The sequence below is a fragment of the Acanthochromis polyacanthus genome, chromosome 17, assembly GCF_021347895.1.
Source record: "Acanthochromis polyacanthus isolate Apoly-LR-REF ecotype Palm Island chromosome 17, KAUST_Apoly_ChrSc, whole genome shotgun sequence".
Classification (NCBI taxonomy): Eukaryota; Metazoa; Chordata; class Actinopteri; family Pomacentridae; genus Acanthochromis; species Acanthochromis polyacanthus.
The window spans coordinates 20,296,877-20,310,490 of NC_067129.1; the positions used below are offsets into that span (position 1 = coordinate 20,296,877).

General features: G+C 39.2%; 1 protein-coding gene across 5 annotated transcripts; it reads right to left on the bottom strand.

Moving 5' to 3' along the window:
* Positions 1-4,088: 4,088 nt before the first annotated feature.
* tmprss2 (transmembrane serine protease 2) lies at positions 4,089-13,578 on the bottom strand. Of its 5 annotated transcripts, none has more exons than XM_022193296.2 (15): positions 13,477-13,578; positions 12,698-12,824; positions 12,221-12,275; positions 11,864-12,032; positions 10,837-10,929; positions 10,608-10,724; positions 10,384-10,513; positions 8,976-9,092; positions 8,848-8,888; positions 8,477-8,645; positions 6,718-6,890; positions 6,509-6,604; positions 6,132-6,274; positions 5,884-6,036; positions 4,089-4,313 (listed from the first exon to the last, which is right to left on the bottom strand). In XM_022193296.2, exons 3-15 carry the CDS (start codon positions 12,233-12,235, stop codon positions 4,305-4,307), a joined length of 1,425 nt encoding a protein of 474 aa, XP_022048988.2. In that variant the 5' UTR covers positions 12,236-12,275; positions 12,698-12,824; positions 13,477-13,578; the 3' UTR covers positions 4,089-4,304. The 5 variants fall into 5 exon arrangements, with proteins under 5 accessions (XP_022048988.2, XP_022048990.2, XP_022048989.2 ...); XM_022193298.2 differs by having other exon boundaries at positions 11,864-11,942; positions 12,698-12,871; XM_022193297.2 differs by having other exon boundaries at positions 6,718-6,887; positions 12,698-12,871.
* Between the last annotated feature and the right edge of the window lie 36 nt (positions 13,579-13,614).

Here is a 13,614-nt window from a genome sequence, read left to right on the forward strand (position 1 = left end):
GCTTGTCCTTATCAAAATTTTCCATCCATCCATTCTCTGTACAACGCTTTATCCTCACTAGGGTCACGGGGGGTGCTGGAGCCTATCCCAGTTGACTCGGGCGAAGGCAGGGGACACCCTGGACAGGTCGCCAGTCTGTCGCAGGGCTACATATACAGACAAACAATCACATATACATTCACACCTACGGGCAATTTTAGAGTGATCAATTAACCTCAGCATATTTTTGGACTGTGGGAGGAAGCCGGAGTGCCCGGAGAAAACCCACGCATGCAGGGAGAACATGCAAACTCCATTCAGAAAGATCCCAGGCCCACCCCGGGATTCAAACTGGGGATTTTCTTGCTGCAAGGCGAAAGTGCTAACCACTATGTCCACTGTGCAGCCCCTTATTAAAATTTTGCATGATGAAACTGGTTAATTCTGTTTGTATAACCCTGTATGCTTTATAGGATATTTAACCCTGTACGTTACATTTCTAAAATTGCAGGTAGAAGAAAAAGTACATGGGTGAGAAATTTCAATATGTCTTCATCCAACAGGTTTGCTCAAGTAAAGTGAATAAAACAACAAAAAAGAACATCTTAAAATGCATCACTGTTATGCTCATTAACATTGGAGAATTTTCCTCATTGCAGTATATTTCATTAGATCCCCAAAGTCATATCAAAGCACATATCTGCGAATGACAGCAAACAGTCTGAAAATCCATCAGGGCAAAGCTGTCCCCCAAAAGGCTTTTCCCTGCTAGTCAACAAAATTTCCGAGACTTGACTTGGAATTATTTGAAACCAATATCACCAATAAAACAAGTTAATTTGAAAACACTGCATACTTGAATCCATGTAACACATTAATCAGTAAATATGAAAATAGGTTCCTATTGTGTAAATCTGAAATAGACTCAATATTACAGGGTTAACTGTTTCCATTCCAAAACATTTAGATCTGGCATTGTTGCTAGCTAACACAATGTAGCATTAGAACACAGGAGTGATGGTTGCTGGAAATGTTCCTCTGTATCCCTATGTAGATATTCCATTAAAAATCAGCCATGTCCAGCTGGAATAGTCATTTTCCTCATCAACAAAGTCTAGACTGTATTTCTGATTAATTTGATGTCATTTTCGTGAGAAAAAAATACTTTTCTTTTGAAAATAAGGACATTTCTAAGTGACTCCAAACTTTTCAACAGTAGTGTATGTTGGTTCACTAACTCTTGAGTCTGAAACAGCATATGACCTTGGTTACAGTTCTTCATTACTTGATTTTGTGGTTTTTTTTATTCATTTGGAGACATTATACAAGGGCAAATATGGATATCCCAATGCTGAGGACATAAACTATGTGGACATGCAGCAGGAACTGAAGGTCAACTTTACAATGTCGACTGCAGCATTATTTTATGGTCGGCTAAATATTCTGCATGTGGAAAAATCATGGTCAGTGATCATGCTGAGACTCTTGTTTATGGTTATTGGCTGGAAAGTGGTGTGACTGTACAGGTTTCTTATGTAAACTAGATCTAGGGTGTTTAGGGTGGTGCACAAAATTACGAGGGAGATTCGCAAGGGTTATATTTTCCTTGAAACAGCCTTGAAGGGCATGGCAGAGGGTATGGCAGACTTGCACAACAAAAAAAAGGTCTCTAGGGTCCATAGGTGGATGTAAAATAAGGATCAAGTAAGGTTAACTGAACATAACCAGGCAGATTACTTTAACTATAGTATTTCAGTCTATGTAACTCAAAGCCCTCTTTGACTCCTCTGGGAACTTTGTGAACATATTAGTGAATATGGGAAGTCTGTTAATGACACATGTATTTTAAGAACAGCCCAGTAAATGTTGATGCCCTGTTTATGGAACACACATTTGGGATCCTGACAGCACAGTGGAGTGTAACATCTTCAAGGTACTGAAGGATGAAACCCAGCTTCTGTGCTTGTGTGTGTTTTTCTCTACAGTCTCTGTTTGTAATGTAAGGAGGAACTTTAAGACACTGCTCGCTCTCGTATGTTTGACGTCATTCAGCTTCCACCAAGTGAACATGACTGTGCCTCCCACAGCTGCCCTTACAAAGCACATGCAAAATAAGCTGACATCTTACTGTCAACAATTGAAGATTTTCTTAAACTCACACGGGACACTGTGGCCTGTGTGACGTATCTTATGCTGCGCAGACGACTGAGGATCAGAATGTCCAAACAAACATGCTGCTTTACAGACGGCAGAATGTAACTGGATGCAGTATGAACATCCTGATATTTTTTGTTTCACTGCATTTCGTTGTTCTCATACAATGATAACAAAGACATTTTGATTCTGATTTGATATGGGTCATTCCAGAATTGGAGGACATTTTACATCCCACTCATCAAATTTCAAATATTCCATGTACAAAATGCTAACCCGTGCAGTTTTTGTGTAAATTTACTTGTCCTGAAACCAAATCTAATAAGAATAGAGGAGAAGAATACTTGAAAATATTTCTAAAAAATACCAAAAATAAGTCTGGAGTTCCCCCTACAATGCCATTTTTCTCTCATCCCACCCCCAGATGACCAAGTTGAATCTCAAATAAAACAGTTAAAGTTACATTTATTCTCAGTTTTTTCATTATATATTTTTTCATTGATGTCATTTGTAATTGTAGAAACTTTTTTTAATAGTCAACATAATATTTGAAAAAAATAATTATTATGCATGGACCATGTGTCCACAACAACCCTGTTCGATGATACATGCCGCGTGATATGCTGGAATTAACACTGAAACCGTTTTCCTAAAGAATGGATCAAGCTAAGCTATGTCCTCTCTTCCATTTTTCATATTTTCAGAACATTGTCAGCCTTGATTGAATCTCTCACTCTACCTGATGCAACCCTGTTATGCATGTTATCAGGATAACACAAATTCTTTTTACATTTTTCTTTTTCCATCAGTAAGTTTTGGTCAGCAGTAACAGCTAGCTAAATATCTAGCTTCTACTTCTGAGAAAACGCTAACATTAGCATGGATTAGCAAGCCTGTTACTGTGATTAGAGTAGGGTTAGCAAACAACAAATAAAGCATGAAAATAAAATGGTATCACTGATGTTAAGCTGAGCCAATCAAGCCTTTGACAGTTTATTACATATTATTGATGAATATGTAGCAGAAAAATGTAAAAGAGAAGGTCCAGATATCCTCCAATTCCAATGACCCTCCAATGACCCTTATATGTACTGACTCATGCTGCATCTTTTCACTAAATAGCATGTGGTATGGATATCAGAACACCACAAAAAAATAATCAGCAACAAAGAAAAGCCATTTCCTCACTCCTGTTGTACAGTGTGTTTTATTTATGCAGATTACTAAGTTAAGTAAGTTATGTTTATACCTTTACTAGCACAAGTGTCTTCTTCAACTTAAACCAAGAACAAATTTCAACGTTTCCCCTTTGAGTAGACTGTTCAGCTGCCATTCTGGTGAGTCTGATATGCTTACAAACACCACAACAGGAAAATACAGGTGATGGGAACACACTTTCAGATTGAGGAAATAGTTTAGGAAACTGGAGCAGTGTTGGGGCACCTTTCTCAGAAGTGTCACGTGTCAGTATCACTATCAGTAGATAACTCCTTCCTTCTGTGGAAGGCTCTTAAAGTTCACGGTTTATTGCCAGTGCCAGTAACCTACATATTATTATTGTGGTGGTTGCATGCAGTTCCAGAGTGCTGATAATTAGTGTCATTTAAGCTGTAAAAATAAAATCCTGATAAGACACCTGATTTCCCACTTGTGTTTTACATAGATATTGAGTAGAGAATGAACTGGTGGAACGGGTTATCATGAAACAGTCAATATTTGATGTCTCGGCTCTAACTTTGCCACTCGCTTTTAAGCAGTGAGTCAGCAGGTGGATACAGGAATTAATGAGACTTTAACCTATTCACAGAGTGAGCTGTGGATGTGTGCTGTGACTCTGGTGTCCCAACCTGACTGGCAGGATTCATTGTTCGTCAGGGACTGGACAGAAGAACACAATGAAAGGCAAACGTCAGTCCCTACTATCTCTGCACAAAATGTCACAATTCAACTTTTGTGTAAATACAATTAGCTTTATTTGAACAAATAAAAAGACTGATTTCCTTCCAATACATACATTAAACACATGTTGAAATTCAAGCATAAAAAAATAATGACTTTCATTAGTTATTCCTTTTGGGTGAGTAAGAAATTCTTCCTGATTAGTAAGTTGCCTTGAAGCTTCAGATTCAAAGTGCAAATTGTGTGATCAGATATGAACACCGACGTCTCCGTCACTCGTTCTGTGGAGGGTAAAGAAGAGAAAGAATTACATTTCCCGCTTGAGGATAGATTTTCTATTTGTATCAAGGGCTCCTTGCCAGAATATCTAACAGATGAAAGCTGATTATTGATGTTTTGTGACGACTGGCGTACGTTTGTCTGTCTGTTAGCAACATTACTCAAAAACAGACTAACGGATTTGGATGAAATTTTCAGGGAAAGTCAGACATGACTCAAGGACCAACTGACTCGATTTTGGCAGTGATGTAGCTTATAGTCTGGATCTACGGATTTGTTCAAGATTTCTGTATTATTGCAAGATAGCAGTACGGCATCACTGTAACTATGACAACAAATGAACACTGTGTCAGCTGTCTGCTGATGATCACATGACTGCGATCCTACTACAAATTTACCGCTGTGGACTTATCAGGACTTATCTGTTGTAAATGATACAAGGAAGAATTGAATAAATTGTGGGGGTGTTTCCGAGTCCCATCAATTCCTGCTGCCCGCTACATATTTAGGTCACGTGATGCGGTATCCGCACATAACGTACACATGCATAAGACACGCCTGTGCTCAGTGCAAGGTAGTTTTTTATTATTAAAGATTTCATCCATCGGAAATGATACAACAACCGAGCAGCCTCTCTGAGTACTTTTCTTGTTAATTATTGTCACAAACTGACAAAACCCCAATCCCAATTACGATAAGACTACTTAATAACAGCTGTTGTAGTAAATATGCAGTGCCATAACTCACTAAAATTGATGGTTTGAAATACAAGAAGCAGGACGAGATTTAACCAAGGCTTTCTTGCTGCAGCTTTGTGCCTGCTATTTAGTCAATTATTTGTTTAAAAAGTGACATTTCTATGGTATCATAATACTTTTTTGATATTCAATGCGCAGTTTTCTTAAACAGTAAAACATGTTTTTAATGTTTTATGTTGGATCAGATGGTTTCACATGATATAAAAACAGACATCAGCAGTCATTCAAGAGTGCTGTGCTGCCTCTGTATTATTTCAGAATTCTGGGTCATATTATCTAAGTTTTGGTTACGTGGAAAACACTGAACAAGCATTTGACTCTAACTGATAACTGCTGTTTTTCTTCCGCTGTACATTTACCAAAAGAATTTGTGGATATGTTGAGGCTAGGTGCTGTTCTTTTATAGTCTGAATACTGTCCTCTTTCATTTAAAAATCTCAAATACATGTAGTCTCAATTCTGAGCGACTAATAAAAGCAGATGTTTTGGAAACCCACAATTAGTCAATTGATCAATTAGCCAATAAACATACAAAAATTATCATTAACTATTTTGTGCTACTTGTTTTTCAGGCATAAATAGTGAACAATACCAAATTCCTGCCTCTATAGTAGGACAAGATTTCTGCATTTTTCAGTTATATTTCCCTGTCAACTAAACTTTTTTGGGTATTTTTTTCTTTCACTCAAACAAAATGAGACATTTACATTTACAATTTTAATAGTAATGACTCATTTAAATGCTAATGAACTAAACTGGCAGTTTTCATTTTGTAGCATATTGGAGGAATACTCTAATGCATGCCACGCTGTACCTGCATTTGTTCATGTATCCAGTCAATAAAGTAGGTTACGTTGCCGTAGACCCCTGGCTTGTTTCTCAAAGCACATCCATACCCCCAGCTAGTGTCTCCTGCCAGCCACCAAACATTTCCTGATTTAACTACCAGGGGCCCTCCGCTGTCACCCTGCAGCACACAAGACAAACAAGTGTCCCAGGTTAGTGTGTCCATGTTTGTGTTCATACATGAGTTAGTGACAGAGAGAAAGCAGTCAGACTAACCTGGCAGCTGTCCACTCCTCCGCTCAGTTTGCCTGCACAGATCATGGACTGAGTGACCGCCCCATCTAACACGTCAGGTGCATTACAGGTCTGTCTGCTGTAAATGGTCACCTCCGCTTGATTTAGCATGTCAGATGCTGACCCTGAGAAAAATTCATGATTGCACACACATGGTTAACTCAATCAAGAGTGAAAAGTACTGTTCTCTTACTTGTACTTGAAACCTTTAAAAGTAGCTAACCCCTAAAATATCTACAGACATGATCTGATGGGAAATCTGAAAAAAAGAATTTGCAGGTTTCCCACAGTACATAGTATTTTGTCCTTTGCAACTGCACAAACTAAGTTGGACATATTCACTCAGAGTTTAGGCTCACCACCCCAATGTTCAGCTCCCCATCCTGTGATCCATGCTGGACTTAGTGTTGACAAATCCATACCAAAGTTGGGGAGACACACTGGTTTCACTGTACCTGAGACATGAACAAGTCTGAATTTAACTATTATCATTACTATGATATGAAATCACAGCTCACATCAACGTCATCCAGTTATTGAAATATGAATTTAACTGGCAAGGACTTACTTGTAAAACTCAGTTTTGAACTGAGCCTTAGGAGAGCGATGTCATTGTCATTGGTTTCTTTGTTAAAATGTTCATGGCTGATGATTCTCTCAACGGACTTGAAACTAAAAATCATCTGAGACCTCCTCACTTTGCCATAATGTACTGCCCACATATAAGGATGGGAGTAACTGCTAAGGAAAACAGAACAAAGTAAAACAGACTAACAGGTGACACGTGATTTTTTTTTGCTGAGTATCAGTCGAAAAACTGTAAACAAATAAAAAATGAATTAGTAAATGGTTCTTCATGGTGTAAAGTGAATGCAGTGGTAGGAATAAGTCCATCCATCCATTCATTATCTATACACCCTGGACAGGTCAGCAGTCTATCACAGAGCTACACAGAGAAACAAACAAGCACACTCACATTCACTCCTACAGACAATTTAGAACAGCAGTTTGGTGATTCGCACTTTTGCCTTGCAGCTAGAAAATTCCCAGTTCATGTCCCCTCCTTCCCCAGATCTTTCTGCATTGAGTTTCCATGTTCTCCCTGTGCATGTGTGCGTTTTCTCCGGGTTCTTCAGCTTCCTCCCACAGTCCAAAACATGCTGAGGTTAATTGGTAACTCTAAATTGGGGTAGGTGTGAATTTGAGTGTGATTGTCTTCACCCTAAATCAGCTGGGATAGACTCCAGCCCTAACACGACCCTAATGAGGATTAGGCAGTGTATAGATAATGGATGGATGGATGTTTTTGGACCATGGGAGGACTGTGGGAAAACCCGTGCATGCACAGGGAGAACATGCAAACTCCATGCAGAAATATCCCAGCCCGGGATGCGAACCAGGGATCTTCCAACTGCAAAACGACAGTGCTAACCACCCAGTCCAAGTAGTCCTTCTACTCACAGGAAATTCCACATCACACATGGACATTTACGGAACAGACACATGTCGACTTGACTGCTGCTTTCAGTAACACAGTAGCCTTTCTACCTATATACTGCATGAATCACTGCGGTAGCAAAGTTCAATTGCAGAGAACTAATAATCATCTAGAAGTGCACGTCATTATTGTCAAACTGTAAATGTGACACACACAAGTACTGTATTACACTGAGATACACTATGTCAACGATTTTTTTTTATAAGAGAGTAGCCAGTGCACATAATCAGAGAAGTATCGGAAACTACCTGAACTCTGAACTGCAGGAAACAGTTTTTTGCTTTTGTCACATTTGTACTGACTTGGTGCTAATTTTTCACTGTAATATAAAGTCCTGTACCTCTATGGAAACAGCACAACCATGGTTAGAAAGTGAAAGACATGCTAAATGTATCTTTTAACAACTGGCTACTGAATACACTGTTTCTGAGTAATGCTGCAATTATTTTATTAATGAAGTATGTTTAATTTTCCATTTTAATAAGTTTTCTGTTTTTGTGCACACTGTTTATTTTTTGGCAGTTTTTTCAATGAAACGTGCAGAGTACAGTAATTTCAATTAAATTAGTTATTTTAGGCTAATTTTGATTATTGTTAACTGATGGAAGTAAACATCACACATTATATGTTAAAGGCCTGTCAGAAAGTTAAAAAATCAACCATTCTTTCTTAATTCACAGTTTCTTGCTCAGAGAAATTGTGGAATTTGGGCTTTAAAATGTTTTAAAAAGCATGCTTTTCAACCCATCAGTGAGTTTTGGGTTTAGAAGGTTACACAAAAATGAGTTTGTATTGAACAGATGAAGGAACATGAAGAGCAGAGACTCACTCCTGGAAGCAGTGTGCAGCAGACAGGATCCAGTATGGGCTGATAATGGAGCCTCCACAGACATGTCGGCCATTAATCTGGAGACTGACCTGCCACGGCCAGGCTCCATTTTCAGCTTCAGTGCCACCCACGATACGAGAGATGGGAGCTGCTGAACTCTCGCCACATTCTGCAGATGGAGAAGCTTAATATAAGTCTTTTTTTCAGAGGTCAAAGAAAGAAAAACTTTCACTTTAGATAAAGTTCTGTCCTCTAAAACTTTTGCCTGTCTTCTCCAGAGGAAGCACCACGGTGCGGCTGCCTAAATTTAGCTGTCAGAACTACTTTGCACATATCTCACAATTTCAGTCCCAGTTAAAAGAGGAGCTTACCAATACATTGAAGTTTGACAGCGTTCTCTGAGCAATATGAGCTGCAAAGGAAAGGATGACAAAAACTTATATTTCAGACAACACATTTCATCACTGCTGTATTGCCCAGGGGTGTGTGACGTGGGTACCTGTGCTCGAACTGTGATTGTAATGGTGAATAAGAGCTGCTGTAATGCTTCAGCTTCATGTATCCTTTGGAGGCCAAAGAACCAGCACTGACCTGGCTGTAGGTCACATAATCCTGCCTGAGGAACACAGGGACACACATGTGATGGTGAGGTGAGACCAGTACACTGTACTCAGCTGTAACTGGGCCAGCCTACTCATGAAGGATTCTTCTAGTAAAAGCTAAAAAGTACTCTTGTACTCTTCTTCTGTGAATCGATTCTGCAGTTTAGACCTTTATCTACCTTCGCTCTACGATCCATTTCATCCCAAACCATCTGGACTGGGTTTAGGTCAGGTGACTGTGGAGGCCAGGTCATCTGACCTAAGTGGCACTCCATCACTCTCCATCTTGGTCAAATAGTCCTTACACAGCCTGCAGGTGTGTTTGGGTTCATTGTTCTGTTGAAAAATAAATGACGGTCCAACTAAACCCGAACTGGATGGGATGGCATGTCGCTGTAGGATGCTGTGGTAGCCATGCTGGTTCAGTGTACCTTCAGTTTTGAATAAATCTCCAACAGTGTCACCAGCAAAGCACCCCCACACCATCACACCTCCTCCTCCATGCTTCATGGTGGGAACCATGCATGTGGAGACCATCCGTTCACCTTTTTTCCGCATCGCACAAAGATATGACTGGTGGAACCAAAGATCTCAAATTTGGACTCATCAGACCAAAGCACAGATTTCCACTGGTCTGATGTCCATTCCTTGTGTTTCTTGGCCCAAACAAATCTCTTCTGCTTGTTGTTTTTCCTTCATAGTGGTTTCTTAGCGGCTATTTGACCATAAAGTCCTGAATGGTCAGTCTCTTCTGAACAGTTGACATAGAGATGTGTCTGCTACTAGAGCTCTGTGTGGAATTTATCTGGGCTCTAATCTGAGGTGCTGCTAACTTGTCATTTCTGAGGCTGGTGACTCAGATGAACTTATCCTCAGCAGCAGAGGTGACTCTTGGGCTTCCTTTCCTGGAGTGGTCCTCATGTGAGCCAGTTTCGTCGTAGCGCTTGATGGTTTTTGCGACTGGACTTTGGGATACATTCAAAGTTTTTGCAATTTTCCGGACTGACTGACCTTATTTGACCATCCGCACTTTTTTGTTTACTGCATAATTTGATATGTGTAGTTTTGATGGCTTCAGTGATAATCTACAACGTAAATAGCCATGAAAATAAAGAAAACCATTAAATGAGAAGGTATGTCCAAACCTTTGAACGGTAGTGTATTTGGTGCTATTATCAATAGCTATAATTGTACAAAATACAAGAATCTTCCACAATTATTAAATTTTGCTTTTAATAGTTTAGACTTTTTAGATTCATTTTAAATAATATTTGACCTTTGTTCATACTTTCTATGTTTTCTCACCTCCTGTAGCCCATCTGCTCACATGCAGCTCTCCCAAAGCTGTGATCCCAGTACTTAGCACACACGGGAAACCAGTCGTCATAGTCTGCTGAGTAGGTCTGCAGTATGGAGTTGGTCCCTCGGAGGTGAACTGTGAAGTACAGAGAGCAATACTCAAACAAACACAAGGGCTAGCACTGCATGTCTTCATGTGTAAGACTGGAGTGTTGATTTGAATGTCTTACAACACTGAGATTCATCCTTTCCATTGGAACAGTCCCTGACACCATCACACCACTGGTGGGGGCTCAGACACTCCCCACCAGGTCCACATGACTTTCCCAGCGGACACTGGTAGTACACTGCAAACACACACATATACTGCTGTAGACAACACATGAACAAGCACACAAATAGATTATGGACAAAAAATAATAATTTGATGCATCTACGCAGGTCTTTAAATGAACTTACAGAAGTACCAGAGCAAGAGGGCAGCCACTCCCAAGATAAGCAGCACACAGGCAGACACGCACGTGATCCATTTACAGTGGGATTTCTTTGGTCCTGTAAAACAAAATAAATATGATCAACCTGATCATGCAAAAATAGAATGCAAATTGTACAGTCTACATAGTATCACACATGCAAATGACAGGTTTAGCAGATGCTACCATGACAAAGAGCAAAGCAAATTGTACATCTAAAGTCTTACATCACAGTACTAAGAACATAAAACCACTGCTTTATTTTTATAAACAATTCTAACCCCACAACTACAGCTTATAATTTACATAACTTTGACTCAGTTACGCTCGTGAACTGGATTTAAAGCTTAAAAGAAAGACATTTTCACAGTAGTAATAATAATAGAAGACACATAACAAATTTCGCATATTTTGTATAAAAGGTGGCACTTATGAACAGTATTTTATTCTTTAGCTAAAAACCATCTGTATTCTTTGTATAGCTCAAACAGCACACTGTCTATTAAGCTATAAATGTAGTGATAAAATTTTTATGGTCACAATGGGACTTTGCTTTGTTGTTTTCTTTGAAGCCACTTCCTTGTCTTTGCATCTTTTACTCCAGCATATATCTCTTTAGATAAATTCGTTGACCTGCTTTTCTCTAAAAAGCAGCTACTGTGAGCACAGGTGATAGTTAATAAATAGTAGCACAGCTGTCATAAAATTACCAAACAATATCTATCACATGCTTTCCAACATTCACTATTTGAGCCTCCGTTAACCACTCCGTCATACCTCAAAATCAGACTAGAGTAAGATTTTTGTGTGTTACTGTTCATCAAGTCACCTTTTCACTTCTAAATGGAAGTGGAAGTAGAGATAGTTTGCGATTCTGTGAAAACACAGTACATGTTTTCATTCACCTGAGTAGATATTTGCTTTATGACTGACTGAAAGTCATTGTTCACCCACCAGTGTATTCCCTGCAGTATCACATCATCAAAACTATGACAAAACAAATATTCCCTTACTTTGGTTCTGTCTCATAGGACATGGTCCTGCAGGAGGTGAAGTCTGGTAAGTGTTGACCATAACATGGCTGGGGGTCTGCTGAGGTACGTAGGGGTAAATCTGGTTATATGGTGGGGGGCTTTTATCGTCGTGCTGAAAACCTATGTTGTCATAGGTAGGACCATTTACCTGGAGGTAAAAGAAAAGAAAAAAGCAGGTACTTTGTTGCAACAACACTGACAGAAATAATCATATTATCCTTCTGTTTTACTTGAGAAAAATCCCCAATCATTTCACTTATAAAACTGAGAAGCATATGAAAATAATTCCTCTTATTGTTTAAGAAGACTGTCTTTCTGGTGTCAAATGGAGCTTACCTGGTCATTCATCATAGTAAGTGTTCTCACTGCCTAGAGAGGGACTCTGTCAAACCTGGAAAGGGTACAGCTTTTATGTTTTTGTTACGCTTTTATGTATAACTTTTTCATTTTTAAAAGAAATTACTTAATTTCTTTTCCATACAGAAAAGAAATTAATTTCTTGTGGTAAAGACCTTATATGACAGAGTAGGACTATATGCTCTGTAGCATTAATTGAACCAAGAAACATGAAACCAAATTGGATTAAGGAACTTGTTCATTGAAAATTTATATCTCAAAAACCAATACAAAACAAATAAGCATATTATATGGACGTATCATAAATAGTTTTTTTCAAACAAACTAGCTATAAACTAATATTAAAACTGTTGCGCATCACAAAATGCATCAATACCTGCTCAAAACTGCTCACATATGATCTTCATTATGTTATTTGCTCTCATATTCACCTTTTCCCACTAGACGTCCACCTACCTTGAAATTTCAACGAATTCCTTCAGCGCTCAGATTTCGTCTGCCTCTCCGCTCACCTGCTCCTCTCTCCGCCTGACGTTCACTCCGTTCCTCAATATAGTCAACAGCCACGGCCACGCCTTTTCCACTATTTGCAAGACCAAGCCCAGTGTGTTCCCCTTAGTTTATATAGCACTTGAAAATTGACATGGACAAACAGCAGACGTTGACAGGTATCGATGTAGGCCAGGATTCATACTCTTTATCCTTTGTTCACGGACAGATTTTCAGATAAGGTGAACCGAGTGAAAAAATGAGCACAAAATTGTACTAATCCAGCAGTGGCCCTTCATTGTTTTATAAACGGAAAACCTAATTAAATTCAGTGGAGTACTCTGTACTGTGACTTCCTGATTTCATTGCCAGGTCCAAACAGTCCTCTCTATTATATGATCTACATAGAACAGTTTGTTCATTTAAAAATACCTTTTGTTTCAGTACACTAAACCTTGCACCCTTCCTCTTTAAACTGCAGCCGTTCAGGCACAAAATATTAACTTCTGCTCCCTGGCAACACAATCCACCTCAAACCCAATTACAGAAGCTTCTATCGAACACGTGTCAGCTGTTTTAACGTTTCATATTGCGGTCAGCGGTTGCCACTAACCCAAGCTGCTTCACAGTTTGCTTCAGAGGAGGAGCGACAGAAGCCAACAGATGACAAGTGGGCGCTGTTTACCAAAGAGAGCACCTGAGGTGATGAAAAAGATTTGAAAATTCATAATAGATTAGGTCCTTACATTAATCATTATTGTCCATCCTCCTACAGAGAAATGTTCCTCATGTGTAATCAGTAACATCCACATAAGTGGTCGCGAAGGCTTATTAGCACTGATGGCCAAAGTTCTTTTAGACCTGTTAATATTCAACTCAATGGC

Bases quoted from the DNA above. Each gene is read 5' to 3' on its own strand.
- tmprss2 (XM_022193296.2), bottom strand. The intron at 8,889-8,975 runs GTACCCACGTCA...TTTCCTTTGCAG, and splicing joins CAATCACAGTTCGAGCACAG to CTCATATTGCTCAGAGAACG. The intron at 6,891-8,476 runs GTGAGTCTCTGC...TGTTTTCCTTAG, and splicing joins GCTGCACACTGCTTCCAGGA to CAGTTACTCCCATCCTTATA.